The following is an 18393-nucleotide window of genomic DNA, read 5'->3' as shown; positions in this document are numbered from 1 at the left end:
CCTGCTGGCCTGAGGATTATTTTTTTTTATGTACGTCTGTATTGTGAACTCAACGCTGCGCAAATGTGAGTCTGACTCTGCCTCACAGAGGGAGACTGGCTGTCTACATGGTGTGGCCTGCCGACATGGTCACTTTCATACAGATCATACAAGCCCTCGATTGGTCTCTGTGTGTCATTCAAGCTCGGGAGGATGTGTGTTTGATTCAGGGCTGTCCCAAATACCATTTTTCGGACTCCGGATATTCGGTGGTAATCAGCAGCGANCACGGGCAGTACCGTTTTCATTTGACTTTGTTTTCTGACGGACACAGTGATTCATTATTGCATGTTATTCACAGGATTTGTGTGAATGTGGTTTTACATTTCACTGTGTCCGTCAGAAAACAAAGTCAAATGAAAACGGTACTGCCCGTGTTGACATGGTAAAAAGCAAAAGACTTAATTTCCCTGCCAATCACATGAAGAAAATTATTTGCCAGTCCGGGCCTGATTTCTCCTAATTGAAGTGTTTTGGGCCGTTGAAGCGTATTTGCACCTGTCGGTAACTGTATGAAGGTGAGCCTATCATCAATGGGATTAAAAAAAAAATCCCTCATCTCTACAAAATAATGTTGTAAATATTATTGCATATTCCCTGAGGTTATGTCAAACGATGACTTGCTGCACACTGAATGTAGCTTCCTTCATTCTGGCAGAAGTGAATAGTCCCAATGTATAGAAAAAGCACAATGGATATCTTCTCTTTTTACTGCTAACCAACCATCTACCTATGGGTACAAGTAAATTAACCTGAAGTTTTAGTAAACTGTCTAAGCTAAAACTAACTAACGAACTAATTGCCAGAAGCACTTGAGAAAATAGTGAGTTCGTATCAATCAGCTGATTACCTGTTTACATGTGTTTTTAATGTGCTCTAACATTGGTAATCTATAAAGCACTTCTGGTTATCATCGCGTTGGATGTGTCTGGTTTACTTTGCTGTATTGGCCACCACTACAATGCAGACCCTGATAAGTGGTAAATAGATGGTTCGATGGATTACCCAACAATCACTCCAATCATGACTAGATAATGGCAACGTCTATTTCTCTCAGCCCTGAAGAAAGGACAAAATGCTCTCTCTTATTTATGATGCATTAAAGTACCTCATTTACCTACAAGCTTCTTCACTCAATAGCAAAGATCCACAGCAATGTCATTTGGAAAAAGGTTGGTGCATGAATGATTTCAGAACGTTTCCAAAGGATAAACAAAAATCAAATCGTTTAGACCAGGGGTGTCAAACTCAAGGCCCGGGGGCCAAATCCGGCCCGCGACTTCATTTAATGTGGCCCGCAAGAGCTTGCAAAGAATATAATACGTTTATTATACGGTTACATGCCACTTTACAGAGGCCTGTCCCACAATGCATCTCGTTTTGTGACATGCGCACTGAAGAGACTTGCAATTATTTGCCCTGGACTTCTGCTTTCAAACTTCGTTAGTTATTACCCAATCCGATAATAACCCAATTCAGAGGCAATAATGTAATACAATACATTATTTTATATATATATATAATATATTTATATAGTTACAACGGGCCCTTTGAGTGCAACCATAATGCTAATGTGGCCCGCGATGAAATTGAGTTTGACACCCCTGCTATAGATAGATGTTACCGATTTAACTGACAAGTAGGCTTAATAACGGGGGGAAATTAAATGGATTCAAATCAGCTCATAAAGACTATTAAATATTTCACTGTAAATTGCACGTCCAGAAAAGACCATGTATCCATAACCATTCATCCCTCAACTCTACTCAATGTTATTAAACTCCATCCATCTTTAAAACAATGAAACACCACTTTAGTCGTTGTAGCAAAAACCATATTTCTAAATTACGCCTCCAAACACGGCCGTTTGATGGCGGCATCTACACATCAATAAAGATGGGAAATGTATGCCTTTCATGTCCAGTTGTCTCTTATGGCTTTCAGTGTTCCATTAACCAAGTAATTAATACCAAGTAGGCTCTCTATCAAGTTTGCATGGTTTGGCGCTTTGTTCTTAATAGCTAGTAAATATCAGAGACAGGCTTCTTTGTCTACAAGAGCCATTTTTCTGCCATCCACTTCCTACCCACTCGAGGCATTGAGACATCAACATCTTCCCAGAGAAAGACGTCAGATAGAACATCGTGCATTTATCTTCACCTTGATCACCGCCTAGCTAATTCTTTCTCAGACCTTGCACTGCTGGCAGTAAATGCAACATCAAAGCCTGTTTAAAGGTTGTGTCATGTCTCTAAGTGAGAGCGGTATCAAACGTCTTTTCCCCGGTTATTCGATGTTAACAGGGTGTATTTGTCGTGGTTCTGTAAATTGATTCTTGCCGGGGCCAATCCCCTTCAGATGAAAGTATTAAGTGAATATTAAGTGAATAATGTAGCAGTATGTAAAGTGACTGGGAAATGTGCTGGTTCAAGAGGAGGAGAAGAAAACATTCGTGTTCTGGGAGTATTACTTGTTATTTCAGCTGCAGATGGTGTACTGGTGTAGTTAAGAGGACTTTCGAGGCTGAAGCATTGTACGACGGTGATTTACTGTGAGCCTTTTGCCTTCTCAGTCCTTTAGAGCTTTCTATAAAAGATAGAATTCCTTTCATTCTTGCATTCTCATGGTAAGTAGTAAAAGCTGACCGTTCTTGACAGTAAGTGGTCATTTTTATAAATGTAACATTTTGCAATACTCTTTTCAAAGATAACCATCGCCTGACGACCTCAGCTTTGCTATGTTTTATCAGTCAGAGTAAGAGGTAGGTAAAGCTTTAATTTTGATGAACAGTTTGTAGTTTAAAGTGTAACGTTCTTTGAACAACTCATCAATTATTGTCATTACCGTGCAGCACTAAGGTTATGTGCTTGAGCTATTAATTTGTTGGTTTTGTTTTCAGATTTAAATTGTTCTGCTTTCTGATCATTCGAATATCTATATCATTTCATGCACACCGAGTTAAAGGTTTGTAGGAGTTCTAGTAGCACTTTTGTTATCTTTAATTTTCCTTTCCTTTATAATTATTTGCCACCAAATCAAACCACAAGCACCTCGCGCCTAAAGTACCCATTTAAAATGTCAAATCAAATGGGTACTTGTTGTGATAGATTAGATTAAGTAAAAGAAAACAATAAAAAAAAAATTTTGTAACTGCTGAATAATTGTGTCAAATTATTATTATTATTATTATATGGTCCTGCAATATAAGGAAGATTTCATATTTGTTCTGGAGGTTCTAACATTTCTGTTTCAAAATACTTTTTTACTTGAACCATTTCAAGTGTAGTTGCTGTGTGTTTAATCAGAACAACTTAATAAACTAGAAGAGAACTGGGAGAGCGCTGACCCCGGCCAACGCCAATCCGCTCTAAAATATAATGCGTTCTTCTTTGGCCAACTTTTTTATCAAATCAGGCCAGTAGTATTTTGATAAACCTGCTTAAAAACACAAAAACAACCCAAACTGAAAACCTAACCTCCTAGGCAGAGGTAATAAACCAGCTAAAGAAGATGACTATGGGTATGGGCTGAGTCGCCGTACCGTCAGGGGGTCGGTTGGAGGTGGCCACCACCACCACTCCGGCCTTGAACAGCGTCTCAAACAGCTGCTTCAGGATCATGGCATCAGCAATGTCGGTCACCTGACAAAACAGAACCAGAGAAGAAGAGCGAGACATTCAGGTGCTGTATAATTTACCTTTTCTCGCCACAGTACGTGTGTGAGTCTGAGGTCAAACCATGCCATCAACACTCCATGTTGATTAGTGTCATTCAGGTGTGCTCATTCAATCCTTTGTGTGTGGTCATGGCCATTCACACTCGCACACATATACGCACACATACAGTACACACCTACACCACTTGAACTGACTGCAAATGGTCACGGGGCGGCCTTCTGCTGGGGACAAGTAGCTGAGGCAAGGCAGCGGTCCTGAGCTAATCAACGGCGCAGTTGTAAAAATGACTGAACGCAAGCGGGAAAAACAAGAGGAAGAAAAGAATGCTGAAAAACGAGCAATGTGAATCCAGACTGGGGTCACAATGGCAGACAATGATTGATAGATGTTACACAAAGATGACATTTCGACAACCTACACAAGGCTATAATGCATACATACGATTCAACTGTACGCTCCTTTTTATTTATCGACATCATTTCCATCAGTCCACAATAAACAGTGAAACAAGGACGTTCATGAGTCTGTTCGGCTGCTAAGTGAAGAGCTCTGACCTTTCTATTAGCAATCCAGTGCTCTCACTTTTGTTCTTATACTCTCATATCTCTCTCTTTAAAAGCCGCATGTATAGAACACATCTGATTAAACCCGATGACTGACTGATGGGCATATTGTAAAAGCAACGGAATTATTTTCCGATGTTGCGCATACTCACGGTAATTGTTGTTTTTCTCGATACAATATGACATCAACCAATCCACTAAGCTAAGTGACCTTCCTTTGCAACATGATTGCTGTAGGAAGGTTCAAATTATGAGGAGGAATAGTATGCCATTATACCATGTGTGTTTTAAGCAAATTGAGAGGTACATTACGAGAGATACAGTTACGTTGCTATTATCTTAATGAAAGGAGACCTTTTTAAGATGTCTTTAATAAAAGGAGACTTCTGTCCCGCCCTCTCCTCTTACCTACTCTCCTGTATATAACAGGCACTTCTGATGGCCATACCCACGACATATGCCTCCTTTCATACTCTGGAGGGTCTTCTGCTTTTGCATATTAGCCCCACTGCCCTTGCCAATACTTGATTAACATTTGTGTTAAAGCCTTGATTTCACTAAGGAGAGGTGGCTAGGGGCATCAAATTAGTGTGTGTGTGTGTGTGTGTGTGTGATTGTGTGTGTGCGTGTAATGAGAATCAACAGAAAGCCAAGGCTCTGTGTCTCTCTGAAGGGGCCCCCATTTCCTCCGACCGCAGGATTTTATTTTCATTTCAAAAGAATCATTTAAAAATGACCTTTTATACAACCTGGATTTGTTTATTCATGTGCCCTCAACATGGGCATAGTATGAGGGGCAATATTGATTGCTGAATGAGAAGGGGGAGAGGGAAAGAGAATGGGTACCCACAGAATGAGAAAGGTGGAGGGGACTGATGTAGCACTTGTGGAACACAAAAAATAATGGTGCAATCTCCGTCAGCCAATGCCGATATTCAAATGAGCATCCAATTACTCAAGCGGCTGTCAGTTTACAGCGAGGCACACGGGTGCCAAATTAAACCTCTTTTGATGTTACACCTCTTTATGTACACAACCTATGAGCAATTTCACAGAGGCAGCACGGTGACTGAGGCCCTGAGACAATGACGCTCAAGCGTTTTCTTCTCACTCTTCTTCCTTCCTCCTCGCTCTCTTCCCATCTTTCCATCTCGGACCTCTCAATGGCGAGTATTCATTAGGGGAGCCGGGCGGGGGCCGTAAAAGGAGGGAGGGGGGCTACAAATTACTGATAATGGCACGGCGCTAATGAAGAGAATGGAGAAATGTCATTAGCATTTAAGAGGATAAGATCCATCTGACCCGCCGCCGCCAGTCGCTTTCTAGCTCCACTCACTTAAGGAAGCAGGAGAGTGCGACTGATACCCAGAGCCTCATTTGCATGGCTGAGTGGAGGAGGATGCTGATTGGTATAAACCCCCCCCTCCCTTCCACAACCCCCCCAACCTTGCAACCTCTTGTTTATGCATCACAAACAACGTGCACATGTCCGCTTGTTTCCCCTCCATTCACCGGTAGCAACAGTCGACAAGCGGAAACAGCAGAGCTGGCGACAGCAAACAAAACAAATCAATGAGAATGCAACAACAGCGCCGCAGTTTAAAATGTGAAAGACGGGCGGATGAAAGGAGCAGCTCTTGATCCTCGCAGATGCATAGAGAGTGATTAAAGAGAGCAAGCGCACTTTCTGTGACCTTTGACCTGCTGGCATTAACTGTAATGATATCAGTAAGGGGAACTACATTGTGCGGCTCACAGATGTGTTTGGCTAATGATAGAGACACAAGCACACGTCTTTCTTTACTCACTGAATGACTAACTACCTTACAGAGAAGAGGGAGAGCTTCAGTAGTGGCTCTCTCCTTTGACACCAAAGGGTAGAATAATGAGAACTACTGCAGCACTAATGGCTGAAGATGCCTCTTATTTGTGTGAATCCAGTGTACACAAACTGCAGGTGACTTGGTTGTAACTGATGAAGCAAACACGTGCATAAATAAGCAACAGGAGCAGATTTGCTGCATTTACAACGCAACACAATATTACACATTGATACGTGTAACATTACACATGTATGTACTAGTACTGTACGAGTAAGCTACTACTGGGGAGAGGAAATGTCTCATTGATATTGGAAGTCATTATGCTATATTTCAAAAGGCCACTAGGTGTCCCCAGTCCTGTTTCTGTGGGGGAACACAGATCAGAAGCATCCAGTAGTTCAGACAGGATACTGGTTTAAATGAAACACTAAAAGTTATCACAGCTTGAACACATGTTTAACTTGTTCTTCTGACCAAGCAGGAAAGAGGGGCTACCTATAACTACAACACAAAATAAACACAATGTTGCATATCACTTTGTTTGCTTCCTTTGATATTTAAAAATCTCTGATTTACTGTGTTTACTACCAACATCTTATTTCCTGTTTCTTTGTGTTTAGTTCAAATCTGTAACATTTGCTGGAAATTTCCCTGAATATTGAATAAACTAGTAGCTACAAACTTTTAGAAAAAATATGCAATTTCTGTCAATATAATGTAAAATAATAACTTCTGTATGACTGTTGCAAAAAAAGTGTTTTGATCTGGAATAAGAATATTACTTTTTAAACATGAACATTGTTTAAAACAGTAGAATTATTTCGTACCTTGCAAACTTGTTAAACCTTTATAATGCCTTAAGATATTACTTATACTTTTGACTCACTATGCCACAAAATATGTTTTTACTTTAAATCTTTGGCGCTCTATGGGTATTCATCTTAGCCGAGGGTATTTTTTGGTATAACATTCCTAAGCATCAAAACGCCATTATTATTTAAAGTTTAACTAGCAGTATATCTTCTAGTATCACCCGTTACTTAGTACTAATGTTGGTGTAGTACTTTTTAAACCAAATGTATGCAGTTGATGTTTGCTTCTTGTCGCTAATGTTCAAGCAGTTTATTTTTTTTACACACACACACACACACACACACACACACACACACACACACACACACACACACACACACACACACACACACACACACACACACACACACACACACACACACGTAACAAACTCGCTCACCTGAAACTCGTCAAAACACAAGAGGCAGGTTTCGTCGCTGATCTCCATGGCAACCGGTGATATGGGGTCATAGGTGAACATTTTCCCTAGCCGTCGTTTTGGCAGGCTTTGTTTCCTCCGGTGAATCCCTTTAAGCAGCACACAAACGTCAGGCGCATCCTAAAGCACACCTGCATCAGCAACTCAATGACAATACTGAATAAAGCAGTAATTTCACCTGTATGCATAATGGTAGACAATTAGCAGGAAGGCTTCAGGACAAACACAGAGATAAATATAGGATCTCCAACGCATGAGGAGTCAGAAAACTTCCATAAAGTCAAGCAAGCAAACCTTCAGCAGTGAGCGTCTTGGAGTGGGAGGATAATACTAACTTTTGTGGATGTCCAGCATGAAGCCGTTGAAGTGGACTCTCTTTTTACGAGTGTTTTCCACACTGGAGTAAAACATATCCATGAGCATGGTCTTCCCTGTGCCTGAGAGGGATACAGAAAAGCATGATTATAACTTCCTTGAAATCTTCCAGAGATGAAACTCCTTAGATAATATCATAGTATATCTATTTATTTTGAGATCTTACCGACATCTCCATAGAGGTAAAAGCCTGTGGGTGTGGGAGGAGTGGGTTCCTCCTTTGAGGGAAAATACAGGAAGGAAATGAATAAGTATGTTTTTACATTGTATCTTTACCAGCTGCTTGCCATCATAAACAACAATGCACAACAGTTAAGCATAAAATCAATATGGTTATGAAAAATGATTGCATAAATGCCGTATTAGAAAGGCACAAAACATTATAGCTGTTGACCTACATAAACGTCGTTATATTCATTACCATATAAGACTGAATCATCGTTTAATAAACAAAGTATGCTGAGCCATTAAGCCACCACTACAGTGTGAGGTTTCACATTCTCCAGACTAGCCCAGTGCAGGGGAGGAAGACAAAGGGGATCTAATCAACAAGACAAGCCAGGGTTCCCACGAAATAAAAGCATCATCAGAGGAACAATAGGGGGATTTGTCAGACAAAACGGAGAGGACTGGATGAGGCTCCATACGAGATGGAGTGGACTTGTCTGTGCAGCCTGTTTAGCGCTGCTAATTGTGATACGGTACTGTTGCATTGAGGTGCTGCTGGAAGTCATTGTGCTGCCTGCCTCCCATCATCAAAAGGTCCTTGCTTTAAAAAAACGTATTCTGTGTGACCGAGCTGAGAATATCGCATAAAGCCAATATCTCTAAAGAGGGCCGAAGCCATGTTGACGTCATCAGTTTACTCATGACATGTAACGATAAATTAGAGCATATTTTTTAGTATATGAGGAGAAATGAGAAATGTTTAATACAGGGTTCAACAACAATGTGGTTCAAGATTGTCCATCTCTGTAACCGGGCAACGGCAAATAGCTTTGGAATTAACTGAGCACTGAATGGAAAGGTTTGTCCTCTTAAAATGTAATTTAGCAAATATTTCATGAAGACGGTACTCAGTGTGTCCAATGCGCTCGGTGACCACAGTACAAGTAGCACTTGACTTTGGTGAAAGCAGACAATGGCCAATTGAAAACTAAATGAAAAAACAAACTTCTTACCCATCCTCTCTCTCACTCTGCCCTCTCCCGGCTCCTCCCCCCCCCCATGCCTGTCCTGTGCTGGAGTGAAACACTGGAAGAGCAACAAGCCTTTCCTGTCTGCTCTGGCATAACAGTGTGTGACTTCTCCCTGACTTCCCAGGCTGCCCTCTGGCATGGTGGGGTAATTGTCAGTGGTGGCTGGAAGCCATTCTGCCACGGCAGAGTGGAGAAAGACAAGGCCGTCTCTCAGCCACTCTGTCTAGCTGAGCTGTGTGGCCTTGTCTCACCTCCTGGAAGAGGGTGCAGACTGGCACATGAGTGGAAAGTTCACATGCAGGACATAAACATTTTGGTTTTGAAATGACTTCAGGAGAACTGCGTTTGATCACATCTACAGACAGATACGTTGTGTCTCTCACTCAGAAGTTTCATGGGAGTGAGGTTTAAATTGTACAACTGTCCTGCTGGAGACCGCCAGTGTACAGGAGGACTGCATGATGCAGGTCTGACTTGAAGAGGGTGGCGCCCTTTAAACAATGGTCCATTGTTGGCCGGCCATCCGCAAAACCACGCCACATTGGGTGAATATTAAGTCAAGTGTACTCTCCTCACAGACTTGGTCAGTTAGTTAGGACAATGGCGGTACTTTCACAGAGAGAACAGACACCGAAAGGACAGTGGTATGACCTGATTCAAGCCAGAATAATTGCATAAGTACTCCTGTCAGTGTGTATGTGTGTGTGTGGGAGACAGAGCACGAAATAAGGTGCAAAAGGAGAGGGGGCGGCGGTGTTGATAGCCTAACACCAAAGTATTTGTCAGATTCCCGAATCAAAAGCAAAAAGGACAAGAATGGCCCAGACAATGGGGATCCCCTCATTACTGCACTGGGACGGTGAGAGAGTGAGAGGGGTGCCGGGACCAGCCCAGCAGGAGGTCTGCCCTGCTGCCTTCCAAAATCTCTGCCTAACCCTATGTGTCTGTGCCAGCCAACCAACAAAACAACTCCCACCACCAAATACTAGACAGTCAGCTCCCCTGACCTAAAAACAACAACAGCCCCCTACATTACGCCGTTCCAAGACTCACATACACAATACACTTCCCAGACCCCTACCCTCCCTTTGACCTGAGCCCCATGGCCACCATCAGTGATACAACTTGTGTACAGTGCAGTGAACTCTGTGAAGTCCCTCCATATGTTGGACGTCAACAGGGCTTAATAACAGACTGAGAGTCCAGATGCCCCACTGTAATAGGCTTTAAATCCATGCTGCTGTACAAATTGTAAACTGTGTCCAAAATCACTCATTATTTTCTACCTTATGCACTATTCCAACTTTTTATTTCAGTGTATGCACATTGTAATTCATGTTGTAAGGAAAGAAAAAAAAGATCTGCAGCATGTATGCTACTTCTTCATTTTAAGTCCAAACAATTCAGAAGTGCCCAAAATCTCAACTGAATAATCCTATTGAGTCTATATCAAATACAGAATAGTATTATATAATATTAGTCAGGTTTTAATGGCACTACTGTCTTGCATGACAGTTTACGGTTTAGATTGACAATTAAAAAAACCTACTCAAATCAGATCCACTTACGTATTTTTCCTCAACCTTTCAACCACATCACATGGTCTTCATGATAGGGAGGAGTTTATTTAGTTGTAACAGAGATGGATCCGTTGATATATTGGTGAAGTACCTGTTTTTTTTAAAACAGTTGCTCAAAGTGCATGTCATCTGGTGCAAACTCATGAAAACTGACCAGACTCCGCCTGCTGATTAAGACCATATCTTAGGCCATAATCCCATTGTATTTTGTTTATGTATGTATGGTATTTGTGGACATACATTTGTGGATGTATTTTCTTTAATATTTTACATTTTGTTTTTGAAAGAGTCTCATGTGGACAGGTGTTATTAAGTCTAGCAGGAAATTGGTTGCTTTATGAAATTGTGGATACTACATGTTGGTTTTGATAAGTTGTCCACTATATTTTGGAGACCAATTGCATGTCAGAATCTAAATTCAGAAGGGCAATCAAACAAGTATGAGAGTAATCATTATCCGACCATGCATCATTACGTATAAAACGTCAAACCTTTGCAGTTGATCCACCATATTTAACGTTTGGAAGTTGACTGTTGTCATCTTTTGAGGTTAACCTGGTTGGGGTTGGGTTCAAGTAGATGCTGTTTGTGTAGCTATTCAGATTGTGCTTCAGCAAAGCCAGCTGCTGTAGGACGTATCTCTGCTGAATGTCTTCCTGCAGGGAGCCACACTGAACAAGGTGGTCATACTGTCCACTGAGGGCACACGTTTTTGTTGCAGGAGGCTCGGAGGAGCAGTGTGGTGCGGACAAACTGCATGTCCTCCAGCCAGTGTAACCTTGGAGCATAAAAGCAAAAGCTGTTTTGTAAAATTCTCTGTAAATCGTTACCTTAAGACTGCAAGTATACACGGATTCTGTCAATATTTAAGTAAAACGTCATAGGAAGTAAATAGAAGTCGAGTAATTCAGAGGTTTAAGACTGTTTATTTTTAAAACACGACAACCTGAAAATAATTTATTACAACATGACCGAGAGACACATACCCTTTCCAGTGAAAAATGCTGACCCTCGGAAAATTCTCCTTGAAGTCAGAACAGTATTTTTTAGTAAACATTGTATTGAGAATCTGGCAGCTGCAGGGACCCTGTACGCAGCCATGATGTTTCAAAACTCAAAACTTTATTGACAATCAATTGACAAACATAAGCCACATGACCAGCACATGACACAGGCATGGCAGGATAGAGCTTGGGTATCTAACGGGTATGTAACTGTGACTAATATTATTAGATATAACCTGGATACAACTCATATATTGTATTTTTATTTATATTTATCTTGTAAACTACTGCAGGTTAGGTTAAAAATAAAAATGTAATGTTTTATATTTTAGGCCGAGGTATATTTATATGAGTGGATCTTATCAATAATAATGATAAGTAAACATTTCGCTTGTTATTTCGTTTTTTAATAAAACATTGTTTTTTTTAATAATTAATATTATTTGAGCATTGAATCCAAAAGCAACACTATTGCACGTTTTAGCAGCAATTTCAAAGCATGATTGGTCTTGAGTACAGGAATATAATGATAACAATTGTGTATGTCGTCCGAATACGTCATTCCAACCGATAGACCCGCTGGCGGGTTGTAAACAAACCGAGCAGCAGTTGTACGGGCAGCATCAGCTGAACCTCAGCTGATCGGAAGTGCAGCGAGCTGGCCTTTCAAGCTTGCCATAGTAAGAGACCTATCAAAACCGGAAACTGTATGATTTACCTTCAACTTAAAAGTTACCCCTAAACTTGTGTGCTGCATAAACAACAGCGTCCTGTAAAAAGTCACATATATAAATATATACTATAATTTAATACAGAACATCTCCTTAAAGAGTGCGCTTGTCTCCATACGTCCAATTACCCGTGCACAACATTCACCAAATGTTTTATTTTGAAGGTGAGTAACGGAATGTAGGTATTTGTATTCTGGCTAGCTTCACACTATCACTAGCTGCTAGAAGGACAGGGGAGAAATGGCTGATACCATAGCTGACACAAGAAGGCTCTTCTCCAAGCCCCAGAACCTAAATGACGCTTATGGACCTCCAAGTAATTTTCTAGAAATTGATGTAAGCAACCCTGAGACCATTGGGGTTGGCAGGACCAGATACACCACGTATGAAGTCAGACTGAAGGTAACAACTGCTAATGATGTTAGCTTTTAAGCTAGCTACCTGAAGTATCTAACGTCTTTCCTGTTAACAGAGAAAGTTATGACTTCATGACATCGGGGTCGCCCAGAGCAATAAAGGATGCGTATACAATCACATATTCGATATTTAATTATGTGTAGAAATGTCTGTGCATTTGTATTTGCAACACGAGTTTGCTAACGCTAGCTAGCAGGCTAGTAACCCTCATAAAACAAGCTAACACTGTTTAGCTGTCTGACAGTAAGGTAACGAGTTAACGTTACTGATGTTAGCTTTGAACAGCTAACCAAGTTATTTGATTATACGTTTGTTAATAAGTAATGGAGAAATGTTGATAACAATGTTAACAGGGACATTGAACCTAATGCTTGCCTAACTTGTAACAGGCATGTAGCTGTCTCTGTTTACGAAGGAAATGTGTTTATATTGGCCTCAAGTGTTTTTCTTCCGTGGCGACGTGACATTTCACTGTTTTACCAATACATACAATTCTTCAAATAACTGTCACATTACCCCTGCAGCAAACTGAGTAAACGAATATGAAACAACACATCATAAAAGTTTACCCTGCCAAGACAGTTCAGGTTTGAACTCCTGCCACACCCCATTTTCTGACTGCAAAGAATAGATAACAGAATGGGTTACACTTAAGAACCAACTTGAAGTCATGTATGACAAGATGCTCATCTATATCCTATACTACTATTACTTGAGTAAGGGTGTCTGTTTTTTCAAGAGTGCTTACTCTGACCTGACTTTAATGATAGGTCATCAAAAATGCTCCAATGCTGGGCTAAAGAGGAACATAACTTTGCAAGTCAGCTTCTTTGAAACTGGACAGGATGCAACGTGCTACCGGATCCTTTCCAGTCGCTCCCAACCCCCTCACCACATTTCCTTCCTCCTGAGTCCTGTCCTACTGAATACTTGTAGAAGAGAACAAATGATGGTCTTCTTAGAGAGGTTCCTGCCATCTGTTGGTAAACTATAGTAGTTGGTCCAAATGGTTGTGTCAAGAAACATATACAATATTGTTTCTTCAAAGTGAAATGTTACATGTTAGACTATTGCCTTACACACCATCCAGAAATGTGCTGTTATTGCGCAATCATTGAGGAGAAAAACAGTTGGACAGTCCTTGCTATTGCGAAACACAGATGTGTCTCATTGGTATTTTCCTCTGTAAATCAAGGCTGAGTCAGCTTGAATGATTTTAGACAAATAATGCAAAGACTGTACTTTAACCAACTGACAAATAGTAGACAAGGATGATGATTGACAAAAATGATCACAAGGTCCACTTACCTTGATGTTTTGGAGCTTGATTAAAAAATATTCACCCCCGTTTCAAAGGTTATGAAGAATTTGTCAAACTTAAATGAGACATTCGCTTAAATTATTACTTGCATTATGATTAGCTATAATTGTCTCTTTCCAATATGACACATGCATAGAAAGAAAGTGGTAGCACCAGTTTTCAAGATTTGACAAACTTTCATTTCTGTCACCACATACGCTTTTGCGTAAATTGAGCCATTCCAGGGCTCTTCTGTATGCGCTTTAAATGTGCAGGCTTTATTGAGAGTCTGAAATGATCAGGCAGTCATTCGTCTCGTCTGATTGCCCTGTCTTTTATCTTTAAATTGTCATTTCAGTTGATTGACACCCCTGTAGTTAGTGGCCTGGATTAGATTGGGGAGCAGCCCTAAAGTATTTATAGTTTCCCTTTACCTTAAGAAATGGGTTGAGGAAAGAGAAACCGTCTCCAGGCATTAGCGTTGAATATAAGGCTACTGTACTTAATTAGTGTGTTATAATTAGCATATGCGTGTAATCAGCATTATTGTGCACCTCATAGCCCTGTGTGACCCTGCTTTGCATAAGACCACAGAAGAAGCGGCGCATCCCTCACTTCTCAACAAACGTGGTGTCAACTTTGCTTTGCTTCTCTCCTTCTCCTTTCTTCAGCTTTCTTTAGAAGCATTTTCCTCCATCTCCAGCAAGTTAAGAACGTTAGCCACAATGCCTCGGCCTGGAATGCATAGCCTATGCTTTGCTCTTATTGTTTCCATTTTACTTGTAATATTCAGAACTACTTTTTTCTATCCTCTAACTATGCTTGATACTTTCTGTTTCATAACACTTTCCCTTGTCTCCTGTTCTCACCGCTGTCCTGCTATCCACCTCCAAATCGAGAGAGCCCTTGTGGCCACACTGAGAGAGTCTACCTAATCCCCTCATTGAGAGAAGAGAAGAATGAAACAGGCCAGGGTGTGTGGGGGAGCTGGAGCGTTTTCCCCCCCCATCCTTACCCCCTGTCCCCCACCCATGGGAGGGCAGAAAGCCACCCCCTCACCAGCCTTCATCCCATTGCCCACTTATCCCATTTCACTCCAAGCTGTGTGCAGTCAGTTGCGTCGTTGATAATCTGTCACTGAAGCCCCTTTTGATGATATGATTTCATATATAGCATAAACACCAGAGCAATGTATTTTCATCACATGATATTGTTTATTTTACTCTTTCAATAAATGACAGTGTGTATTTGAGTTTTGACTTTGCAGTTGCTGCATGTTTAACAAGTAGTTGTTGAAACAAACTGTGTAAATAATATGTTGTTATCATGTGAGAAACGTTATCCTTTGAGGCAGGAAACATAGTCGCTTTTTGACAACCAGGCCTGCATTGTTTTGTTTTTTAAATCAATGGGATCAATATACCTATTTCAGTCAGTTTTTGAAAGAGGTGGAAGCTAAGTTCTTAGTGAAAGGAGGCGGATATCTCATTTTGCCTGAGCAGACTTGTAATGTCCAAGGTCGTGTTGAAACAATGGATTTTTGTTCTCACCTAAATCCTTGCGATTTAAGCGTAGTTTCTCAAATGGCCTATAGACCACATGAAGCTGGTAGCTTCTGTTTCTTTTCTGCCTCTGCACGTGTTTCTCATGTCGGTGATGAGTTATTCTACAGAGTCCTATCATATCACCGTAAAGTTTTTTTGTGTGGTTGCTGGCTTTCGAGGTCCTTCTTAAGCAGCGTAGTGTATTTGTCTGGACCCTCAGCAAACATGGAGTTGGGGTGTTTGTGTGTGAGGGGGGGGGGGGGTTGTTGGGTATTATCAAAATGTCTCGTCTTAAGTTGGTTCCCATCTCATCCAGAGAGCACATTCAAGGGAGCGAACTTCGGGATCTCACTTTGTTTATGGATAGGAGTACATAAAAGGCCTCTTATAGCTGTGTCGCTCACTCTCACTCAGTCTTCCACCCCTCCTCTTCTCTACTCTCATAGCTTCTCTTTCTTTCTCTTTTCCATTTGGGCTATGGGGCCTTTGGTCATTAATAAAATGGAAAGAGGCGGGTGTGTGGTGGGGGGGGGGCGCTTGTCAGGCACAGTCAAGTGTAATCCAAAGTCTACAGCATCCTCTTCGACAACTATTTTAATGGAAATAGGGAACATATTGTATCAAGGCTACCATATCCTACTTGAAATGACAGTATCAAAAGTGGGAGTTGATACTATGGCAACAAAGCAGCTTTTTGCCAGCTAGGCGAGTCGGAGAGAGGGTAGGCTGTCAGGCCGCAAGGGCCGGCAAGCGAGTGAACGAGTGAGAGAGAGTACATGGAGAAGCGAGAGCGAAAGACCCATAGCCCGAAAGCTTTTGTTCCCTGTCTTTTTTCCCCCCACTCTGGAATATGATGCAATGAGATGGTATTATGTTGCAATTTTTTATGCTATTATTCTGAAAGGAGAGTATATGGGAGGGGTAAGAAGGGGGCATGGGGAGGTTTAGGATGCGCACTCTCAAACTTGACTTAATCCATCCTGCTAAAAGCTAATGCATGGTGGCCTTGAACTGTTCTCTCAGGATATGAGTGATCTTTGTCCCCTCTCTCGCTCTTTCTCTGTCTCGCTGTTTTTAAGGGTTCTGCCTCTTTTCAACCCATTTTCAATGAGCCCAAGGTATTGTGTCCCACACATTATGAATCACATGCTCTTCCTATGGAGCATAGATTGCACCTTAGTCACTCATAATGGAAAGTAGAGCTAGGTGGTTTACTTTGAAGGAACTATATCTATCTTTATGGTCTTTTTCAAAGCATTTTCTCTTTTAAAGCTGCTTTTAATACAACCATTCATTCCTTATTTGTGTGTTTTTTTTTTTTCGTCTTTCTCCAAGTTTGGCTGTTGTCCTTTCTGCTGGCTTAATTTCCCTCATGTTTTTGTTGTTTCGCTAACCCTAACCCAGTCCCTTAGGAAGTGAGAGAGGCAAAGTGTGCCTTTTTAGACAATAAATGAAATGTTAAGACCCGGCTGGGTGTGGGCTGGTCCCACCTCCCAATCACTGCAGGGGCCAGTAAATTGAGACACCGGTCCCTAACCGCTAACCAACCGTGAAGAGAACAGAGGCCGGGAAACCTTATCTTTGACTTGTAGGGCTCTCACGCACCGCCTCCTTCACTGTGTGTGTGTGTGTGTGTGAGAGAAAGCGAGTGAGACCTCTCCTTTTTCACTTCTGTAATTTTCGTTCCTCCCCTTGTCCTGCAAGGCCAAATCTCATAATCACAGGGGTAGAGAGGGCGAGACGATTGAAAGGCCAGGTGACTTTCTTTCCTTACACTCTCACTGCTGGCTTCATTGTGTTGAGATGAGAAGTCCGGGTTGGACTGTGTGTGCATAAACAAGTTTGAACGTCTCGGGCTATTATATTTACATTGTTAACTGTGTGACTGGTCAAACCTCATACTTAACACCTGTGCATGCCCACTTCGTGTACGCCAGTGTGTGCTTGCGCGTGGTTAAGTGTTTTCTGTGTGTGCACATGATGGGATTAGAGTCACGGCGGTGGCAGATTACCTGTAACTGTGATCTGTTGTGGTGGGGATTAACTTTGCGGCGCTCCATGCTGAGAGGTAACAGACCACGGTGAGAGGAGAGTGGAGTTAATGCTAGAGCACTGGGGTGATAAAGCTTAGATAATCCACTTCTCCTGTGACCTGAGAAAGAGGAGGAGTGAGGGGCTCATTGACAACTTCACCTGGAGAGAACTTGAAATAAGTGGGAAAGAGAGGTTTTCAGGGCTCTTGTGTAACAGAAACACACAGGGGGAAAGAGGGAGTGTGCATCCGCCACAAAGGTGACCGAAAGATACCAGTTACAAAATGGTTTGTTTAAAAAAATAGAGGCGGTGGCTAAAGATGGGTGTTACAGTAAAACAGCTAAATGAACTAATAGAGCTATCTTGACATTTTGAAATTAGTTGGAATCAAACACCAGGCTAATATAATGATCAGATATCAAATCCCAATCACTAAGCATGCGTAAGTAAGCAGCCAGTTATAAAAGGTAGAGCATAACAGTCTTTACAGTGCAAGGTGCTTCAACACATACTTGTTATTCTCGTTAAAGGTCCCATGTCATGGCCATTTCCACTGATCATAATTCCATTGTTGAGGTCTACTAGAATAGATTTATATTGTGCAATTTTCCAAACTCACATTGGTTTCTCATACAGCATCTCTGTAAACTACGTGTATTCACTGAATTTCACTCTCTGCCTTTAACGGCTCGTTGTAGCTCNGGAGGTGTGGTTTCCTTGTTTAGCGATACACAGCCAAACACAGCCAAACTCACCCTGAGCACACACAAAGTCACAGCCGAAGTAAAAACAATAAGCGTGGCTTGATATTGAGTA

General features: G+C 41.5%; 2 protein-coding genes across 2 annotated transcripts in view; one reads left to right on the top strand and one right to left on the bottom strand.

Moving 5' to 3' along the window:
- afg1lb (AFG1 like ATPase b) overlaps positions 1-11656 on the bottom strand; it is a 28201-nt gene extending 16545 nt beyond the window's left edge. The window contains exons 1-6 of the mRNA XM_010795284.1: positions 11534-11656; positions 11039-11325; positions 7935-7986; positions 7729-7830; positions 7355-7482; positions 3581-3680 (exon numbers count right to left, since the gene is read on the bottom strand). Coding sequence (XP_010793586.1) covers positions 3581-3680; positions 7355-7482; positions 7729-7830; positions 7935-7986; positions 11039-11325; positions 11534-11648 — 784 coding nt within the window. The 5' untranslated portion in view covers positions 11649-11656. The remainder of the gene's footprint in view (positions 1-3580; positions 3681-7354; positions 7483-7728; positions 7831-7934; positions 7987-11038; positions 11326-11533) is intronic.
- An 818-nt stretch (positions 11657-12474) lies between these two features.
- The window catches only part of snx3 (sorting nexin 3), a 14701-nt gene continuing 8782 nt past the window's right edge, over positions 12475-18393 (top strand). The window contains exon 1 of the mRNA XM_010795283.1: positions 12475-12684. Coding sequence (XP_010793585.1) covers positions 12523-12684 — 162 coding nt within the window. The 5' untranslated portion in view covers positions 12475-12522. The remainder of the gene's footprint in view (positions 12685-18393) is intronic.

Source organism: Notothenia coriiceps, unplaced genomic scaffold (assembly GCF_000735185.1).
Source record: "Notothenia coriiceps isolate Sejong01 unplaced genomic scaffold, NC01 NC01_scaffold00037246, whole genome shotgun sequence".
Taxonomy (NCBI): Eukaryota; Metazoa; Chordata; class Actinopteri; order Perciformes; family Nototheniidae; genus Notothenia; species Notothenia coriiceps.
The sequence above is the reverse complement of the archived record's forward strand: the minus strand, read 5'-3'. Positions and strand labels throughout refer to the sequence as shown.